Genomic DNA, 19,802 nt, shown 5'->3' with positions numbered 1-19,802 from the left:
AATTTTTCCATTCTACAGTGAAGCTCTCTTTAAGAGATTTTTTTTCACATATTCTCTACTGAATAGTCAACACTTGTTAAATATCCACTCTTCAGTTTGAGCATTTCTTTACTTCCTGCTCTGAATGCCACATAATGTTTTCAGGAAGACAAATACTGTTTTAGAATATCACATAATCATACAATACACTATTTCAAAGTAAGGTAAAAATAAGCTCCTTAGACAATGTATGTTTTGTTTTTATATAAAATATCTTTCCTGAAATTAAGAAGCATCTTGTAGTCTAATAATCAAATAACTTATTTTAGAATCAAATTAGTATTAGGTTTATTGTTACAAAGCAAATTTCAAAAGTGAAAGAGAGGAACCATTTTTGATGGACTCAGTTGTGGTGGGTGGTGTATTTTGATGAGGAAAGCGGGACATTGACTCAAATTAATGAATCATGTTCATTAATCTTTGTGTACCAGTTTGTTATATTAATCTCAGACCAAAATGTAATCAATTCTGCAGAATTTTCTTTATTGACTAGTCAAAGGAAATTGACATTGTGACCTACATAAGACCCACATGGAGAAAAAGTTGTGTTTTATTATTTATGAATTTATGGCATTTGCTAGAGACAAAAAGCAGAAATAAAAAAAAATAAGTGTGAGTGAAGACGGGCAACATGGCACAAAACACCAGCTCTAATTCAACATTTCCCACGATGTTTCAGGTTGATCTTCCCAGAACTTTTCCTATATATACAAAAAAAAAAGAGAGATAAATATAGAATTAGTGCATTATCACCAGTGTTTGTCATAGAGCCCAGAGCAGCTTTAAATATAGTACCACCGATATGATTATTGGATTTTGTTGATATCTATATTGCTATTCAGCAGAAGTTACTTAAATATCCTCATCTACTGGTGAAAGGAATGGATCTTAAGCTGATCTAGTTTGTTAATCTTTAGAACTTTTGATACTTGTAACTCATTCTAGAAAAGTGAAAGATAGACGGGAGGAGAAATGATGCCAATAAACGACAAGTCATAGGTCTGTCCTGGCAGGAAATTTAATCAAATATCGAAGCATTTTCCATTTTGTACCAGGCTGCATATGCAGGTTTTATTAGATACATGTCCCTTCCATGAATTCAAATCTCACCCTACTCCCTGGACTTCTGTTGAGAAAAATCTGAATTGCATAGATAGGTCACATGTTAATATGTTCATTACATATTGAAATCTAAATTGACATCACAAATTTTTTTTTGAATAAAAAATGACTGCAAAAATGGCCCAGTGTTTAAGAACACTGGCTGCTCTTGCAGAAGGACCAGGTTTGAGTGCCAGAAACTATATGCCAGTTTACAATAGTCTGTAACTCCAGTTCTAGGGGTTCTGATGCCCTCTTCTGGTCTCCCTTGACACTAAGCATCTACACGATTGCATAGATATACATGCAGGCAAAAACACATATACACATAAACTAAAATGATAAAAATATAAAAGTTATTATAGGTAAATTGTTATATGCAAAATGTAGTACAAAGAAATCCCCAAAATGCATTATAATAATTACAGAGTAGTTAAAACGATTTGAAATAATTTGTTATGCAATTTTTTCAGACTTTATTTTTAATCCATTTACTAGGAAATAATTTCCTCAGTCTCTGTATGGATAGAACATTCTAGGCTATCTCATAAAACCATTATTTTAACTTTGGAAGTTTTGGCTCACCAGACCCAGGTGTGGTGAGAAACATACTTACTCCAATGCCTTGCAGAAGGCACATTTATTCCCGTATGTCTGGCCATCAGAGCCACAGAGTGGGTCAGATTCCCTAGTGCAGAAGACCTTGGGGTCACGGAACTCACCGCAATTAATCTACAATAGAAAGAAATATTATAAGTAACATCCTATCTAATAGACTGGTAATTTGGAGCAGAAGCTTAATCTATTGTATCCTGAAATAGATGCGTAAAATATTTTGTTTCACTGAGACGTTTATGGCAATTTGGGAAATACATTATGATGATGAGTAAATTAAAAAGGTCAACTTTCGGGATAGCATTTGAAATGTAAATGAAGAAAATATCTAATAAAAAAGGTCAAATGCTATAAATAAAACTTTTTGTTCCAACATTAAATTGATCTAGTTGAGAGTAATTTTGGGTAATACATGCTTATTCTTTTGTCACATGAATTATGTTAATATATTTTAATAGTACTTCTACATACTAGTAAAGTGTGGATAATCCTTGCAGGGGAGTTTCTAGACATTACTTGAAGTTTGTTGGTTTTTCTGCTTGATGCAATGCCCATTCATTATATATTGAAAACAATTTTAATATCTTTACCCTAATTTGCTCCTAGAATCTTCTTGCAGACTTTGAAGTTTGTTTACTATCACAGTAATTTATTAATGGCCCCTAAGCTACTATGTTTAGAAAGATCCTGAGATTTCAGTCTCATGAGAACCTTTGTTATGCTTAATGAAGAACAGCTACCACAGAAAAGCATGGTAGTATCTGTTCATAACCTATCATATTAATTATATTAATAAAATAATATGATTATTAGAAGTAAGATGGCTGTCAATTTAAGAGTAATAGAATTGATATCTGATGTATTTTTATTTCCAAGGCATTAATAATATGAAATCCATTGAACAAAACTCTTACAAATATCAGCTAGGAACAGTGAGGTATTGTTTACATATGGACAAAGGAAAATAGCTTCAGTTTTTTTTAGTTCCATTTAAGTGACAATCTCATAATTTTCAGTGTCTCCATAAAAGTTAATCATTTTCAAAGACATTACTTCAGTTGTACCTAGTAATATCCCTTAGAAGTATACAGAATTATGTTAAACACCAGGGAGAAGAGACTAGAGCATAGCTGGAAACTGGTGCCTTATCCATGATTGAATATATTACTTCTCATTTTAGGGTGCAGAATCTCCAATAATCTACTATAGCTGAATAGTAATACATTCCTACTGAGAGAATCAGACTTCATATCACTTTCTATCCTTGACACACAGATTTCATTAATATAGCTTATCAGTTCTAGAGTACAATATAAATGCTACAGGCATTAAAATCATATTGTATTCAGAATTTCAGACAGTGTGAAGTAATGGGTATTTTAGCTTCACTATAGAAAATTTTAATATCTTTTACCTATGTTATACTGTAACATTGTGTTATATACTTATACACAAATCTATGCTTTTGGCTCTTTAGAAATAGGATATTAGTTATTGGCAGACACAATTACATACTGACAAGCTTGTCTGAATTTTGCATGAGAGAATCTTCAATGAAATAGTCATACAATCACATTTGAAAAATAAATATGGACATCAAGTTTAAGACACCTGAGAGCATCAATTACACATTTTTTGTTGAAACAATGGAATCTTATAGTGTTCAAGGAAGGCAGTGTGGTGCTTACCTTCCTCTCTGCTAAAATAAAAACACATCCTCTGATGCTCCTTCTATATCAATTATCTTTTAAGTTTTCTAATGTAATTAAACCCAGAAAATCTGAAGAATGACATAAGCCCTAAAGAAATTTTCCCGTCAAAACTTTATAAAATTTAAATTATTATCCTACATGTTCACAGCTATATCATTGAGACCCAAAAGAACATGAACTGCAGCGTTGTCTTTTATATTTCATTTATTCATCAAATGCTCCATGAGTAACCAAAGCATAGAAGGCACAGCACTGGATTCTGGTCAGACAAGGAACTGGTAATGAAGAGCATTTCAGTAAGCACATCATGGCATCTTCATTAGAGAGGAAAGAAGAGATGATATAATTGAAGCACAATGCGCGACAAAGGTCACAGGAGGAAAACACCAGATGTTTGCAAGCTGAGCAAAAGATACCTGGACCTAGAAGCCCAGACAGTAAGGGAAATAAACAACGAAGTCTCTTACTTGAAAGAGACGATGCCTTAAGACACCTTTCCCTGGAAATCGGCCCTCTGACCTTGTGATCCAGCCTCTTTTGTCCTTTGGAAAGTAGACAGTAAGACAGACACTTGGGCAGAACATTTACTTTGAGTATTTCCCACCCTTTCAGCCCTCCTCAAGTCACTTACTACCTTCCCCTGCCCACTGGAAAGAATTAGGAAGAGCAAACAGTTTTAATAAACAAATCCACATGAATCAGCTGACATACGGACAAGCTGCCTCAGCCTACATACAGACAGCTCCCATACTGCTAAATAGTGGGGCACTTCAAGAGTTGAGAGACATCTTCTAGAACTTTCTCATTGTTGGTTGTGCTATCTTAGGTGAAGCGACACTTAAGTCAGTTTTTTATTTACTTCAATGAAGAAAGCACCCGGCAAACACCTATCCTGCCTTGCTTTCAGGTTCCCAGGGTGGTCTCAGAGACCAAATGTGGCATAGGATGTCCACAATCACTGTTGCATGTTTGAAATGATCTTTCATTGGATTGCAGAAAGAAGCCTCCTTATAGGGGCCTCTTCTCCTTTCCCCCAACATATTTTTATGAATTATTTGGGAATTTTGTACAATGCACCCCTATCATACTCACTTTCCATCCCTCCCAGGTCTGTCCTTCCACCTTTGTGCCCTCCCCCAAAACAAAACAAAATAAAAACAAAATAACCCACCAAATCCAATTTGTGCTGCCCATGTACTCATTGGAAGAATGGTCAAATTCCCAGTGGGTAGCCCCTGAAAGAAAACCAAATCCTTGCTTTTTCCATTTGGAGAACATGATCTCTTCCTTGAGACTAGATATTATCCAGTGACCTATCTAGCTTGGATTGTCTGCAAAGTAACAATGACTTCTTTTATTGAAGAGGCTTAAATAAAGCTTTTCAGTTTCTAGTTCTTGAGCTGGATGGGAAATATGGTCTTTTTTGATTCAATGCTTCTTCTATATCTAAGAAACCCTCTGCATTCCCTGGAAAGTTTAAGGAAGATCACAGCGATTAGAAGAGGAACCTGTTGCAGAGGCATAAAACACCAGTGTAGTTACAAAACAAAACAAAACAAAACAAAACAAAACAAAACAACCAACCAATCAACCAAGAAAACCTTCTACAAGGTAGTATGAGGGATAAAATGAAAACATAGCTTCTACCACATGAAGAAAAGCATTAAGAGTTATTACTGGCATGCCTTTCATGTGCCTGAATTTCTTCTAAACTTGGCTGTAACTCTTGAATGACAGCCAAATGATGGGCTCCTTCCTGGAAGTTGAAACAAATCTAGATGGAGGAGATGGTAGGTTATCATTTCCCCACTTAGGTTCCATCCATGGACATTAAGAGTGTGAGGAGAACTGCAGTGCCCTGTGGAGCGAATGAAAATGTCTCAAAGGAGTTGTATAAAATTTCCTCTTGGAGGAGTGTTATCATAAACATCAGCCAGGTAATTTGTATCATGCACCAGAATGTTGGTGTGGTTGCTTCCATGTTCGAATACGATTTATTTTGAATGTTGCTTGGATTTCTTTCAGATTTGAAAAGAAATTTCACTTAATCTTCTTTGATATTCTTCTTTGAGTTCTATCAGGGTTTTGGGTGTCAAACTGAGAATTGGCCTGACCTCTTGTGGTTCTTCAAAGCACTGTTGTCTCCTAAACTTTGCAAGTATGGCAAGGCATTTCAATGCCCAGGTTAGTCATATTTATTAATAGAGACAATTGAATTGTTTACTTTTATTGAAATTTGAACATATATTCTTGTGAAGTCAACTAAAGACTCAGGATGATTAATATTTTAAATTTATAAATCAAGCCAAGAAAAATGTGTATCCTCACACACAAAGCACATGGACTTTAGATGGAAGATGATATCATTTCTCCTGTGTCAAAATAAAACCCAGTCAGTTCAAACTCCATCTTTCAACAATTCCAGTCATCTAAACCCATCTCTATCTAGAGAATGGTTCTCAATCTGTGGTTACTGACCTCGTGGTAGTTAAGGTCCTTGTCACAGGGGTTGTCTAAGACCATCAGAAAAAAACATTGACACTGCAATTCATAACAGTAGCAAAATTACAGTTATGAATTAGCAACAAAAATAATTTTATGTTTGGGGTCACCACAACATGAGGGTCACAGCATTAGGGAGTTAAGAACTACTGATCTAGACTAAATTCCCACTTTCATGTGCCCCTTTTCTTTTGGCAGTGCTTTTCAAAAGTGATGCTTATAAGAATAGAAACTCTGGTTGCTAATAAAACCTTTACTAGTTTCTTATGGTACATGCACTTCTTGATCACCCAAATCTTTAAACACTCCAAAATTTATAAGATGTCTGCTCCCTTCATCTTCAGTTTTTTCTTTTTTCCCCTCTATAATATGGCTGTTTACAAGAAGTTTTAAATACTTGATTTTCTCTAAGAATATGTATGTACTCTCTTAAATAATCCTAATTCATGACAGGATCAGTAACTCATTCTCTACTCTTCATGTAAGTGGATTAAGAAACCAATAAGAAAACAATAAGTATTCATATTTAAGAATTAGTTATTTCTAAAGCATGTGTTCTTTCCTCTCAAGAGCTTTGTTTTTTTTTTTAAGATTTATTTATTTATTTATTTATTTATTTATTTATTTATTTATTTATTATATGTAAGTACATTGTAACTGTCTTCAGACACTCCAGAAGAGGGCATCAGATCTCATTACAGATGGTTGTGATCCACCAAGTGGTTGCTGGGATTTGAACTCTGGACCTTTGGAAGAGCAGTCGGTGCTCTTACTCACTGAACCATCTCACCAGCCTCAGCCTTGTATTTTATGGTTCAATTTTCATGGAAGCTCCACTCTTCAAATTTCTCAGCCAGATCTCTTTCTGATGCTGTCATTTTCCCCTTTGAAATCTCCTTCCTTCCTTCCTTCCTTCCTTCCTTCCTTCCTTCCTTCCTTCCTCCCTCCCTCCCTCCCTTCCTTCCTTCCTTCTATCCTTCCTTCCTTTCTTCTTCCCTTCCTTTTTCTTTCTTTCTCTTTCTTTCTTTCTTTCTTTCTTTCTTTCTTTCTTTCTTTCTTTCTTTCTTTCTTTCTTTCTTTCTCTCCTTTCTTTTTCTTCTCTCTGTTTTCTTTCTTCTTTCTTCACTTCTTCAATTCTTTGCTAATCCAATTCATTACCTATAAAAGTTTTTATAGGTATTTTATAGTATTTCTATTTTATAGTATTTCTATTTTATAGTATTTCTTGGCTGGACCAACACTATAATTATAAGTTCAGTTCTATATGAGTTTTTCTACTGGTATCAACCTTTCTACATTTGGAGAATGGCTGTTTTAAGTTATAATGTTCACCATCTTCTTTGCATAAGACAGGTTGATAATAATCATCACATCAAATTTGTTAGAAGAAAGTACTCCTCAAAACCATGTACAGAGACTGCATGTTGGCTCTCTACACCTGATTGCTGCTAAGTCAATGGACCCAGCAGTCCTAGGACTTGATTCCACCCACTGCATGATGCTGGTAGACTTTTCAGTCTTCAAAGTGTTTTTTCCAATCTGTGGTTACATTGTGGATGCTAACACATCCAAACTGGATTTAAGTATTGTCAATACACTAATTTTAAGTAAAACCCTGGGGACTGTGAAGAACCAAGAAATTCAAACTCATCTTATTAGTGGAAGAATGTTTTATAAATGTATTAAAATTAATTATTTATCATAAAATACAATACTTAATTATGCCAAAAACTCTACAGAAGAAACAGTTGGTAGGGCCATACATTTAAATGACTTTCAAGGGTATGGCAATCAAACTTTGAGCCTTGGAAAGTAGAAAAGAATAGGAAAACAGAAAGCATTCATTCTGTCTGGATCCTAGGCTTGTCCAGTCTGATATTCATTCCGTAAGCAAGGTTAGCCTTAAAATTAGATTCTTCTCCTGCCTCAGCCTTCCCAGAGCTGAGATTACATACATGGGTGTGACTAAACACACCCTGATACCTTGAAGAATGGTTGTAAAAGAATGTGAACTTTGAAAAGGCCTATAATTAGGAGTGCACCCTATAATCTCCCGGAAGATGTGTCATTGACAGAATTCCTGGCATGGGAAGAATGAGCTGAGTGATGGAATGTTGGAGTGCTGGTGGAAACCTGACATCCTTTTGTCTTGTCTGGGTCTGACCTGAACCAGCAAGTTACTAACACTATTAAATCCTTCTGTCCTGCTCTCCCTCTGGCCAGGAAGAAAGAGTAAGGCTGCTTGGGTGTGGTCTCAGAGAGCAAAACCTTCCTTGTGTTTTATGGTTTGTAGACAACAGCCTTGGTTCATAACAATTCAAATCTTTAGAGCGAGAAGAGGCTTTAGGTCACTGCATCTCAACCTTTATCTTAACGATGTGGAAGCAGAGGTAATGAGAAGAGAAAAACAACCAAAGCACATGATGCATAAATGTGAATTACATTTCATTCACATTGTCTTACTCCAAAGCCAGTCTTTCACTGTCTAGCTCAGTAACTGATTTTTGTGTTTTTATTTTGTTGTTTTCTTTTCATTTTTTTAAATTGCTAGATTTTGTTCTGTGTAGGTATAATCTCTGCAGTTGTTTAGAATGCAGATTCAAGCTCCTTAACAATTCAACTATTTCTCAACATCTTACATGTAGATCTGTGTATTTGGAAAGAATGTCAGGTGACCCTAAACAAGAAGATGATAAAATTTAAATAATGTAAAAGAATAGAATAAGTAATTGGTAAATAATACCCTATCAATATAAAACACAAGTAAACTCCCAGAAATGAAATTCCCAAGAAAGGAAGTGACATATGGGTTAAATGTCAAATTTTTTATAATTATGTAAATGTATGTGCAGCAGCTGGATAATCTTATTTTACAGTCTAATGGAGTATGAAATATGTTGGCTGACTCTTATGTTTCTTTTTTCTTGGTTGCTTCTAAATTTAGTGTAAGGCGTAGTATGACATTTATTTGAGTACATACCTTATAGAATATACAGCCTCATATAAGAACATAATCACACACGTGTGTATGTGTTTGTTATATAAACACATGTACACATGTGGATAAGCTAGAAGACACCATCAAATTTAAGATGCAGCTTAAGTGATGAGATACTAAAATTAATAAAAATAAGCTTATGAATATGATGCATACATAAGAGTTGAAAAATATTTTTTAACTTCTTTCCATGACATATCAGTTGGCAATACTATCTAAAAATTTTGATATCCAGAGTACTTGGATACTCTAAGATCTGAAAAGCTAATACCCCAATCAAGCTGAACTGTCCAACAAAATTAGCAGGGCTATTAGGGCAAGCATAATTTGTACAAGTTTTCAATGGTTAGATTAAATGAAAGCACAATAAAAATGCCATTGAATAAACCTAAGACCAAAAACAAAAACAAAACAATACAATAAAGAAAACAATAGCTTAATGAATAAATTTGTGCCCATTATGATTTTTAACCCCAACTTGCATTAAATTTGGTGTATGCTTCATACACAGAACTATGTTCATTTATTATTTTTGTAAAAACAAACAAACCAAAGACCTCTCTTCTAACTCTATGAAAGGGAATGAATTAAATATTAGTAACTAACTCACATACAGTGTTTATAGTTTTCAAAAATGATTTTTGCCTTGTTTGTGAAGCTTAATAATAACTATAATTCTGCAAAGTGATTATTAGTGCATAGTTTAATAGCTGTGATATTTCCAGTTTGGAGAACTGAGAACTTTTTAGTTCAGTAGCCTGGTTAAATTAGGGGTAGGACATAAACTTTATTTCATACCCATCCTATGTTAATTTAATAAAACAGTACCCCACTGATGTATAAAAATGTAGATTTCAACTCCTTTAAACTTAAAATTGTGTAAGATGAGAAACTATAGTTTAAAATCTCACTGTTACAAGTGATTTCTAAAATTGGCATTTCTCTCCACCCTCCCTAACTTCTTTCATAGGATAGGTAAATCTCATTTTAGCAAGGGAATAGCAGCCATACACTACCTAGACCAGAAAAATAGAGACAGATAGGTACTAACCTGTCCTCCTTGACTGAAGGCACCTGGAAAAAAAAGCACAAATTCCAAACACTGTAATTTCTGAATGTGCAAAAAGAGATCTGCAAATTTAGCAGCAATATGCACTTATCTTGGCAGCTCTTGGTCAAGTCCTAAAGCCCCATAGGTCTTATTTTCAAGTCTGCTCATTTATTTTGTTGGGAATCAGGGTTAAGTGAAAGATAGAGGTGTAAGATCTAGAGATTCGAGCCAGGTGGTGGTGGTGCACACCTTTAATCCCAGCACTCGGGAGGCAGAGGCAGGTGAATTTCTTAGTTCAAGGCCATCCTGGTCTACAAAGTGAGTTCCAGGACAGCCAGGGCTATACAGAGAAATCCTGTCTCGAAAAACTAAAAACCAAAAACAAAAAACAAACAAACAAACAAAAATCTAGAGATTCATGACAGCCTTCAGCCTTGGTCTCTCTTTTCATCCACGATGGGAGTGACTTTATCATTCTTGGTCTCACTTCACAGAAGTGGGCTTGGAAAGTCTCCTCTGAGTAGCATCTCAAGGAACAGTTCCCTTGCTTTCCATCAAAGTACATGACATGCAGAGTGGAAAGTTTGCTATTTGCTGAACTCAGGATTGCTCATCTGGGCTGTCTATAAAAAATTAGTCTTAAAGCTATGACCCATATATACATACTTAAAGACTTATTCCCTCTTCTTTCTGATCCCTCATTTTCTGTGCCTTCTCTGTTTCTTTGAATTCCTGAAGATGGTTTCTTATGTAGTCTTCTTCTCATCATCTTCTTCTCCCTTAATATTAATATTTGTGGTTTTGGATGTGTGGTGCTTTCTGAGCAGGTGTGAATGTGTCAAGAGCAACCATGCATGTAAGACCAAGACTTCTTCAGTGAGGAAGTACAGATTAATGCTACCTCCAACATGGGCCAGCACCCAGGGATGTTTGACAGATGTATTTCCAAGTGCACTGTATTAATGAATGTAGAAAAATCCACAGCTCTTAAATTTTATAGGGGCCGCATCATCTCTCCCTGAAGCTTTCCCAGGAGTAATGAGTCATAACTGGAAGAATAGGCGATTGTTATGGACACAGAGCCTTCTGCCACCTTCCTTGGAAGTCATACATTATGAAACTAGTCAATGCTGGAAGTCTGAAGTTTTGTAAACCCTGTCAGTGAATTTTTATGTTCTTGGAAATTTAATTATTGTAATTCCCAGTCAATGTTTTATGTTGAAAAACCTCGACTTGGAAAATGAAGGATTTGCCCAGGTTTCACATTTAGGAAACAGCAAGGAAAAAACTAAATTTATATTGACAATACTTTAAGAAAAGCTGCTCTTTAATGTATCTTAGTTATAACATTAATATAAGACATTTACTGAATATTTATTGTTCCCTGTCTTCTACCTCAAGCTCTTTATATGCATTTTCTGATTTAATGCCCCACATAGGAGTGCTTATTCTATATTTTCAGTTTATACAAGAAAAAGAAACTCAAAAAAGTTACAGAACTGAATGATGAAATATTATTAAATTCATGTTCACAGTTTCAACATTAGCTTTCTTGAGCATGCTACCCCTTGAATGATGTCTTGTGTGTTTGTGAAATATTAATTCTGAAGAACTCAGGCAATTAGATCTTGTTAGAGTAAATTCATCTTTACAAACATAAGCTAGCAAGAATGATAACTGACTGGAGGGACTAAGTTTTAACATAGGTCTAACTTTCTGCTACCTCAGGAAAATAATTTTGGAATAGTTTGGTTTTAACAGATAGACTTACCCAACAATATTGCAGTATCTTTTATCTAATTTTAATATATATTTTATAAGTATTTGTTTCATAAATAAGATTAACTACAGAGAGACCTCCTATCAACTTTACCTCATTGATTTGTTTTCAAATTTGTTAGTAACTTCAAAACCTTGAAGTCACAATGTTAATCATCTACTAACCCATAAAATGATATATCACCCATGGAAATACCCCACATCCAAAGTTTGGTCTCATCTCTTAGCAGGTACACAGGAAAAAATATGTAAGAAGACTGAGAAATTTCTTTAGTTGATGCATGATTTTAGTGGGAAAGATGGAATGGTGCTGTTGTCTATTTACCTCAATGGACACTCTGACCACTATCCAATAGGCTAAAAGAAGAGACAATAAATATAAAAGACTGTGTTCATCAAGGGTTTCCTTTGACCTACAAATGCAGTTTTTTTTCTTCTCAAGATTAATATATTTAGAGTGTGTTTCTGAGTCACCTCAGTTGATACAATGCATCATGCCTGTTGTTTATTTACATGGTCTAAAATATTGCCCTTTTGAAGAATAATTCACTTGTCTTGCTACATATGCGTCTTCATTCTTAGGCTCAATAACTTCTTTTGAAAGCTTCACATTGAGTTTCTGTCTCCCTTCTTGTTTCAATTTCAATCACTTGAGTCTCTCTGATATAATAAAAAAGGACAAGAACAAGTTTTTTTTTCTTTTTCTGAAAAGCCAAGATTAGTTTCAATGTCAATTATTTGTCTTCTAGACTTGTTCTTACAAATAAGCATCAACTGTGAAGTCTTTAAGACCTCAATACAAATTGTAAATTCCACAGAATTTTTAAAAGTAGGTTAGCAATTTCCTTCTCTATGTCTTGGTTTCCTCCATGATGAACAGGTACACAGACTTCTTACAAAATGGTCAGAGATGATCTACAGCAGCCTTTAGTACAAGCCCGGAGCACCTATGCTCAGTGAATGATGCTTCTTATCATCCTTACCAGTATCCCTGTCATCACCATCATTACCGAAGTCATAGTTATATTATTTCTTAACTGCTCTCTCACATAAAAAAAAATCATTAGTATTTTGACATGTGAAAAAGTTCTCTTCTCCTTTTTGCTTTGATGTAACTATGGGATGTTAATTGTAAGAAGAAAAAAACTCACCTGAGAAAAAGCAGAGAAGAGCCAGAGAGAGGAGCAGAAAGACACCTGCTACTTTCATGGTGCCAGTTAGCTCACTCAGATCAAGGCTGCTTTGCTCAGCTTAGGTTCTCTGTCAAGACACTTCCCAGAAACCCTAGAACACACACTCAGACATATATATATATAGCGAGCGAGAGAGAGACAGCACGAAGGGAGTTGGGATCTCCACCTTCTTTATAAAAATCTTCTAAAACCATGTACAGTCCTATACACTTTAGGCATTTATGAGGATCTGTCACCAGCTTAAAGAAATGCCTCGTGAGCCTCATCAGTCTTAAGAAGGAAAACAATTATGTGAGTCGCACCTCAGATCTTATTAATGGAAGATGTTATTTTCTTCTAGTAACCTACATTTTCCTAACAACCAATACATCCCCCCCCCCTGCCTTTTCCCTCTAAGGCTCCACTACATTAAAGGTGTGAGTCATAGGCTGAATTCTACTCCTCTAAATATCTCTTTCAGTCAGGTCCTACGTGGCTGTGGTCAAGATGAGTAAGCAGAGGTGAATGGAATTCCTGGGTGTAACTTGAATTTTCCAAGTTGTCAGATGTACCCAAAGGAGAGAGGTACATTGTCATCAGAGCTTCATCAGAAAGAACATTTCAAAACAGGGATAAGCTTGTTAGTTTAAAAATCTTCGTCACAACCAAGTAATAGTGATTTCTAATTTTTAAATAAAAAAAAACAAAAGGTATTATTTTTACTTTGTTAAAAAGTGAGAAGTTACTGAATTGAGAATTTAAACTAGAGCGTATTGAATATTTCCTTAATTCTACAAGCTAAAAATTGAAGCTATTGTAGATAGCCTAATTTTCAAACATTTGGAAGTATATCTCTGTGTGAGTTAAATGAACCTAGTAAATATCACTGGGAGTTTAAACGTGAGACACATCATAGGGCGAGATGTAATAGCTCTTTACAGAGAAGAGAAATAAGGATGAGGGCAAAGCTGTAGTCAGAACAAGAAATTGTGCCTCAAAATACAATGTGCTAATTAAAATACACCAAAGTAAATATAGCAAGTTAGTATATAGAAAAATTGTGGAAAATGCACCTAATTGAAATGCAAGGGATTACTGCCAACTCTTCATAACTAAGCTATATGTTATTTGCCAAATAATTTTATTTCCTCTTCATCATTTAAAATGCATTTACCACATGTTCCTTTTTTCTCAAGACATTTTAACTTCTTTTGGAAATTACTCGAAATTTTTTACTTGATTTACTCCATGAGTTAGGATGAATTTTTTAAAAATTTTATTTAATCTTTTTATAATACTCCAAAATTATTCCCTACCCAGTCCACCCTCTGACTGTTCCACATCCCATACCTCTCCCCACACGTCCATCTCCATGAGGATGTCCTCCTCCCTCCTCCCCACCAGACCTCCCCACTCTCTGGGGCCTTCTGTCTCTTGAGGGTTAGGTGCATCATCTCTGACTGAACCAAGACCAGGCAGTCCTCTGCTGTATATGTGCGGGGGACCTCATATCAGCTGGTGTACGCTCCCTAGTTGGTGGTCCAGTGTCTGAGAGATCTTGGGGGTCCAGGTTAGTTGGGACTTCTGATCTTCCTAAAGGGTCACCCTCCTCTTCATCTTTTTTCAGATTTTCCCTAATTCAACCACAGGGGTCAGCAGCTTTTGTCCATTGGTTGGGTGTAAATATCTGCATCTGACTTTTTCAGCTGCTTGTTGGGTCTTTCAGAGGGCAGTCATGTTAGGCCCTTTTTTGTGAGCACTCCATGGCTTCAGTAATAGTGTCAGGCCTTGGAGCCTCCCCTTGAGCTGGATCCAAATTTGGGCCTGTCACTGGACCTCCTTTTCCTCAGGCTCCTCTCCATTTTCACCCCTGCAGTTCTGTCAGACAGGAACAATTATGGGCAAGAGTTTTTTATTGTGGGATGACAATCACATCCCTCACTTGATGTCCTGTTCCTCTGCTGGAGGTGGGCTCTACAAGTTTTCTCTCCCCACTGTAGGACATTTCATCTAAGGTACCCCACTTTGAGTCCTGAAAGTCACTCACCTCCCAGGTCTCTGGTGCATTCTGGAGTGTCCCCCCCAACTCCTACCTCCAGTGGTCGCCTGTTTCCATTCTTTCTGTTGGCCTTCAGGGCTTCAGACCTTTCCCCAAACCCAATACCTGATCATGTTCCTCCTTTTGCCTCCCTGTCCCTTTTCCCACGATGTCTGTCCATCCCTCCCCCTCCCATGGTTGCTTTCCTTTCCCTTCCAAGTGAGATTGAGGCATCCTCACTTGGGCCCTGTGACTTGTAAATCTTTTTTGAGTTCTGTGGACTGTATCCTGGGTATTCTGTACAATTTTTGACTAATATCCACCCATTAGTGAGTATATACCACGCATATCCTTTTGCGTCTGATGTTTTCTAGTTCCATCCATTTGCCTGCAAAACTCAGGATGTACTCGTTCTTAATAGCTGAGTAGTATTCCATTGTGTAAATGTACCACATTTTCTGTATCCATTCTTCGGTTGTGGGACATCTGGGGTGTTTCCAGCCTCTGACTATAACAAACAAGGAACATTGTGGTGCATGTGTCCTGTGATATGGTAGGCCATCTATTGGGTATATGGCCAAGAGTGGTATAGCTGAATCTTTAGGAAAATATATTTCCAATTTTCTGAGGTATCTCTATATTGATTTCCAGAGTGTTTATACCAGCTTGCAATCCCACCAGCAATGGAGGAGTATTCTATTCCTCTTTCTCTACATCCTCCCCAGCATCTGCTGTTACCTGATGTTTTGATCTTAGCCATTCTGATTGGTATAAGGTAGAATCTCAGTGTCATTTTGATTTGCATTTATCTGATCACTAAGGACTTTGAGCATTTCTTTAAGTGTTTCTCAGCCACTGGAGATTTCTCTGTTTTGAATTCTCTGTTTAATTCTATACCCCAGTTTTTGATTGGGTTGTTTGGTCTTTTGGTGGTTAACTTCTTGAGTTCTTTATATATTTTAGATTTTAGTCCTCTATCAGAAATGGGATTCGTGAAGTTTTTGTTTTATTTTTTGTTTTGTTTTTTGTTTGTTTGTTTGTTTTTACCAATCTCTAGTTTGCTTACCTGCTCTTGGGTGGATGGTCTTTCACTGGAGATGTTTGACCTGTTGGGGCTACACCTTATAAAAAACTAACTCTCTTCTCCCAGCAGTTATCAATTACCAATATCTCCTTAGCTAGAGGTGGGACTTGTCACCTTTGCCCTCATGCTGAGATTATGTCTAATTTGAGCTTGTATAAGTGTTGTGTCTATTGCTACAGACTCTGCATTCATATGTTCAATTTCCCAGTTGTGGCCAAAAATTACTCTTTGGTTTTGACCATCCACTGCTCCTGGCTTTTTCTGCCATCTCTCCTACTGTATTTCTGAAGCCTTTAGAGAAGTAATGTGAAACAGATGTCCCATACAGGAATGAGCATTCCATGGTCTATTATTGTTTGCCCCTTGACTGGTTGTGGGACTCTGTTAATCTACATTTACTCTAAAACCAAGCTTCTTTGATGAGGTTTGAGAGATGCTCTAACTTAGGAGTGTAGTGATAAATTAAGATGAAAAGTAACACCAGTGCTGATGAGGATTTGAAGAAAAGAGAACACTAATTCATAACTAGTAGATTATAATCTCATGCATCAAATGGGGAAATTAGTTTGGTGGTTCCTTAAAAAGTAGAAATAGATCTTTCACATGATGCAGCTATGCCATTCCTTAGCATATATCCAAGAGGCTCTATGCCCTGCTGTGGAGGTACTTGTTCAACTATATTCAATGTTGCTCTATTTAAAATAGCTTAGATGCCTATAAATAAATGAGCAGATAATAAAACTTTGGTACATTTTTAAAATAGAATACTATTCATTTATTAAAGAAAACAACATCTTGTTGGGATTCACAATAGTGTCTGGCTTTGGTGGTTGTTTATGGGATGGATCCCCAGGTGGGGCAGTCTCTGAATGACCTTGCCTTCAGTCTCTCCTCTGAACTTTGTCTCTTTAACTCCTTCCATGGGCATTTTATTCCCCCTTCATTTCTGAATCCATTCCTTTATTGAGGGACATCTGGGTTCTTTCCAGCTTCTGGCTATTATAAATAAGGCTGCTATGAACATAGTGAAGCATGTGTCCTTATTACATGTTTAAGCATACCAGAGTGTGGTATTGCTGGGTCCTCAGGTAGTACTATGTCCAATTTTTTGAGGAACTGCCAAACTTATTTCTAGAATGGTTGTGTGGAGGAGTGTTCCTCTTTCTCCACATCCTTGTTAGCATCTGCTGTCACCTGAGTTTTTTATCTTAGCCACTCTGACTGGTGTGAGGTGGAATCTTAGGATTGTTTTCATTTGCATTTCCCTGATGATTAAGGATGTTGAACATTTTTTTTAGGTGTGTCTCAGCTATTTGGTGTTCTTCATTTGAGAATTCTTTGTTTAGATCTGTACCCCATTTCTTAATAGGATTGTTTGGTTTTCTGGAGTCTAACTTTTTGAGTTCTTTGTATATATTGGATGCTAGTCCCCTATCAGATTTAGGATTGGTAAAAATCCTTTCCCAATTTGTGGGTGGCCCTTTATTCTTCTTGATGGTGTCTTTTGCCCTACAGAAGTTTTGCAATTTTATGAGGTCCCATTCATTGATTCTTGATTTTACAGAAATTTTTCAAGAGCTTGCTGAGCAAAGCCTGATAAATCTGTCTCCTGAGAGGCGTTACCAGTGCCTGACAAATTCAGAAGTGGATGCTCACAGCCATTTATTGGATGAAGCACAGGGTCCCCAATGAAGGAGCTAGGGAAAGTACCCAAGGAGCTGAATGGGGTTAGCAGCCCCATAGGAGGAACAACAATATGAACTAAACAGCACCCCTAGAGCTCCCTGGGACTAAACCAGCAATCAAAGAAAACACATGGTGAGACTCATGATTCTAGCTGCATTTGTAGCAGAGAATGGCCTAGTCAGTCATCAATGGGAGGAGAGGCCCTTGGTCTCATGAAGATTCTATGCCTCAGTATAGGGGAATGCCAGGGCCAGGAAGCAGGAGTGGGGGTGTTGGGGAACAGGGGATGGGGAGAGGGGACCGGGGATTTTTGGAGGGGAAACTAAGAAAGGTGATAACATTTGTAATGTAAATAAAGAAAATATCTAATAAAAAGAGAGAGAAGAAAAAAATAAAATAAAATAAAAATAAAATAAAATCACTAAATGCGCAGCAAAATGGACAGAACTAGAAAGACTCATTCTGAGTGAGGTAACCACAACTCACAAATACAAATATATGTTTCTCTCATATATGGATGTTGGTTTGGAATATGTAGGTACCCGTTTTTCATCTGGAGTGTCCACAGGGGTTAGGAAACTAGTAAGAGGGCATAATGGCAAGATTCAAAGAAAGATAGAATACAGTGATATAAAATGGTATTGATGGATAATGGGACAAGAAATGGAATTGGATATGGGAGGGCAGCATACAAGAGATAAAAAAGAGAGGAATAAATAATACTGAGAACCTTCTGAAACGGTCATATTAACAGCTTCCATGCAGAAATGTCCTAACATATAAACCCCACACATATATAAAATGAGTCAACCTGAGTTACTCTAAAATAGGGAAATAATGTTACAACTAGACACCAAAGGCTCACAGAAAGTAAGCCCAATTGGTAACCTCTACTGGAGTTGTTAGCCGGTGATGTCCCATAGATCCCCAAATATTGTTGGCTATTGCCTTTGCTCATAGTGACGCTCCAGAACTGATAGTAAGACCCCATTGTTAGAAATATCACTTACCTGAGTCATAGATCATGGCTTCAGTGCTGTTACCTAGTTTTCCTAGTGCCAGTGCTGCATTGTGCTATTCACACTTTCAGAGGAGAAAAGGAATCATCATTCAGATCCATCTGTCAACACTGTGAGCTGCAATAATGACTGCCCGGGCACGATGCATCCACTGATGCAACTGTGACACGGATGTCAAGGGAACTGAACATCTTTTCATTGGATGTGCGGCTCTCTCCTTAAGGCGAAACCCACACCTGGCACCATCGTCGGGGCCAAGATCCTGTTGTTAGATGGGTCATGTGCCTAGGGTTAAATAAACTGCCTATGATAGTCTCTACTTTAATCAGTATGTGCCTAAATTCTGCATAGTAAACAAACCAATGTCCATATTACAATACTTTCCTCAAAACATTTGTTTTCACAGACAAATATTCTAAGATGGCATCATGAAACCTAATATTGGCTTAATATATTTTATTTTGTCTACAAAATGGTTTCAAATGTTTTCAAAATGGCCAGTGCCTCGAGCCGAAGCAAGCAGCTGTCTGGGAGTCTGATCGAGATTGGTTTACATAGCATGTTCCAAGATAGCCAAGGCTATAGAGTAAGATCTTGTTTAAAACTTTAGACCACGACTTAAAAAAAAAAAAAAAACAACAACAACATGAAAACAAAACAAAACTAGAACTAAAATAAGCATTCCCTGTATTTCTACTGGAGGAGGGCTCTACAAGTTCCCTCTCCCCACTCAAGGGTATTTCATCTAAGGTCCCTCCTTTTGAGTCCTGAGAGTTTCCCATCTCTGAAGCCCACCCCCCATCCAACCTCCTGAGGCTGGATGTTTCCATTTTTTCTGCTGGCCCTCAGGGCTTCAGTCCTGTTTCCCCCACCCGATACCTGATCATCTTCCCCTCTTCCCCTCCCTGTCCCCTTTCCACCCAGCTGTTCCCTCTCTCCCCACACCTGTGATCAAGTGAGGGATGGGGTTGCCATCCCACAGTTAAAAACTCTGACCCAGAATTGT

General features: G+C 36.8%; 1 protein-coding gene across 2 annotated transcripts; it reads right to left on the bottom strand.

The window, feature by feature from the left end:
* Window positions 1-501: 501 nt before the first annotated feature.
* Spink6 (serine peptidase inhibitor, Kazal type 6) lies at window positions 502-13,082 on the bottom strand. 2 transcript variants are annotated; one of them, XM_021215060.2, is made up of 5 exons: window positions 12,949-13,082; window positions 10,019-10,041; window positions 3,935-4,009; window positions 1,757-1,872; window positions 502-740 (listed from the first exon to the last, which is right to left on the bottom strand). In XM_021215060.2, the coding sequence occupies exons 1-5, from the start codon at window positions 13,004-13,006 to the stop codon at window positions 695-697; spliced, it is 318 nt and encodes a 105-aa protein (XP_021070719.1). In that variant the 5' UTR covers window positions 13,007-13,082; the 3' UTR covers window positions 502-694. The 2 variants fall into 2 exon arrangements, with proteins under 2 accessions (XP_021070719.1, XP_029403084.1); XM_029547224.1 differs by lacking the exons at window positions 3,935-4,009; window positions 12,949-13,082 and adding an exon at window positions 10,685-10,874.
* Between the last annotated feature and the right edge of the window lie 6,720 nt (window positions 13,083-19,802).

This window comes from Mus pahari, chromosome 15, assembly GCF_900095145.1.
Source record: "Mus pahari chromosome 15, PAHARI_EIJ_v1.1, whole genome shotgun sequence".
Lineage (NCBI taxonomy): Eukaryota > Metazoa > Chordata > Mammalia > Rodentia > Muridae > Mus > Mus pahari.
Note: the sequence above shows the minus strand (reverse complement) of the source record. Positions and strands in the feature narration are given on the sequence as shown.

Bases quoted from the DNA above. Each gene is read 5' to 3' on its own strand.
- Spink6 (XM_021215060.2), bottom strand. From the start codon at position 13,006: ATGAAAGTAGCAGGTGTCTTTCTGCTCCTCTCTCTGGCTCTTCTCTGC. The intron at 10,042-12,948 runs GTGAGTTTTTTT...TTTTTTTTCCAG, and splicing joins TCTTCTCTGCTTTTTCTCAG to GTGCCTTCAGTCAAGGAGGA. The intron at 1,873-3,934 runs GTAAGAGACTTC...TTTCTATTGTAG, and splicing joins TAAGGCATCGTCTCTTTCAA to ATTAATTGCGGTGAGTTCCG.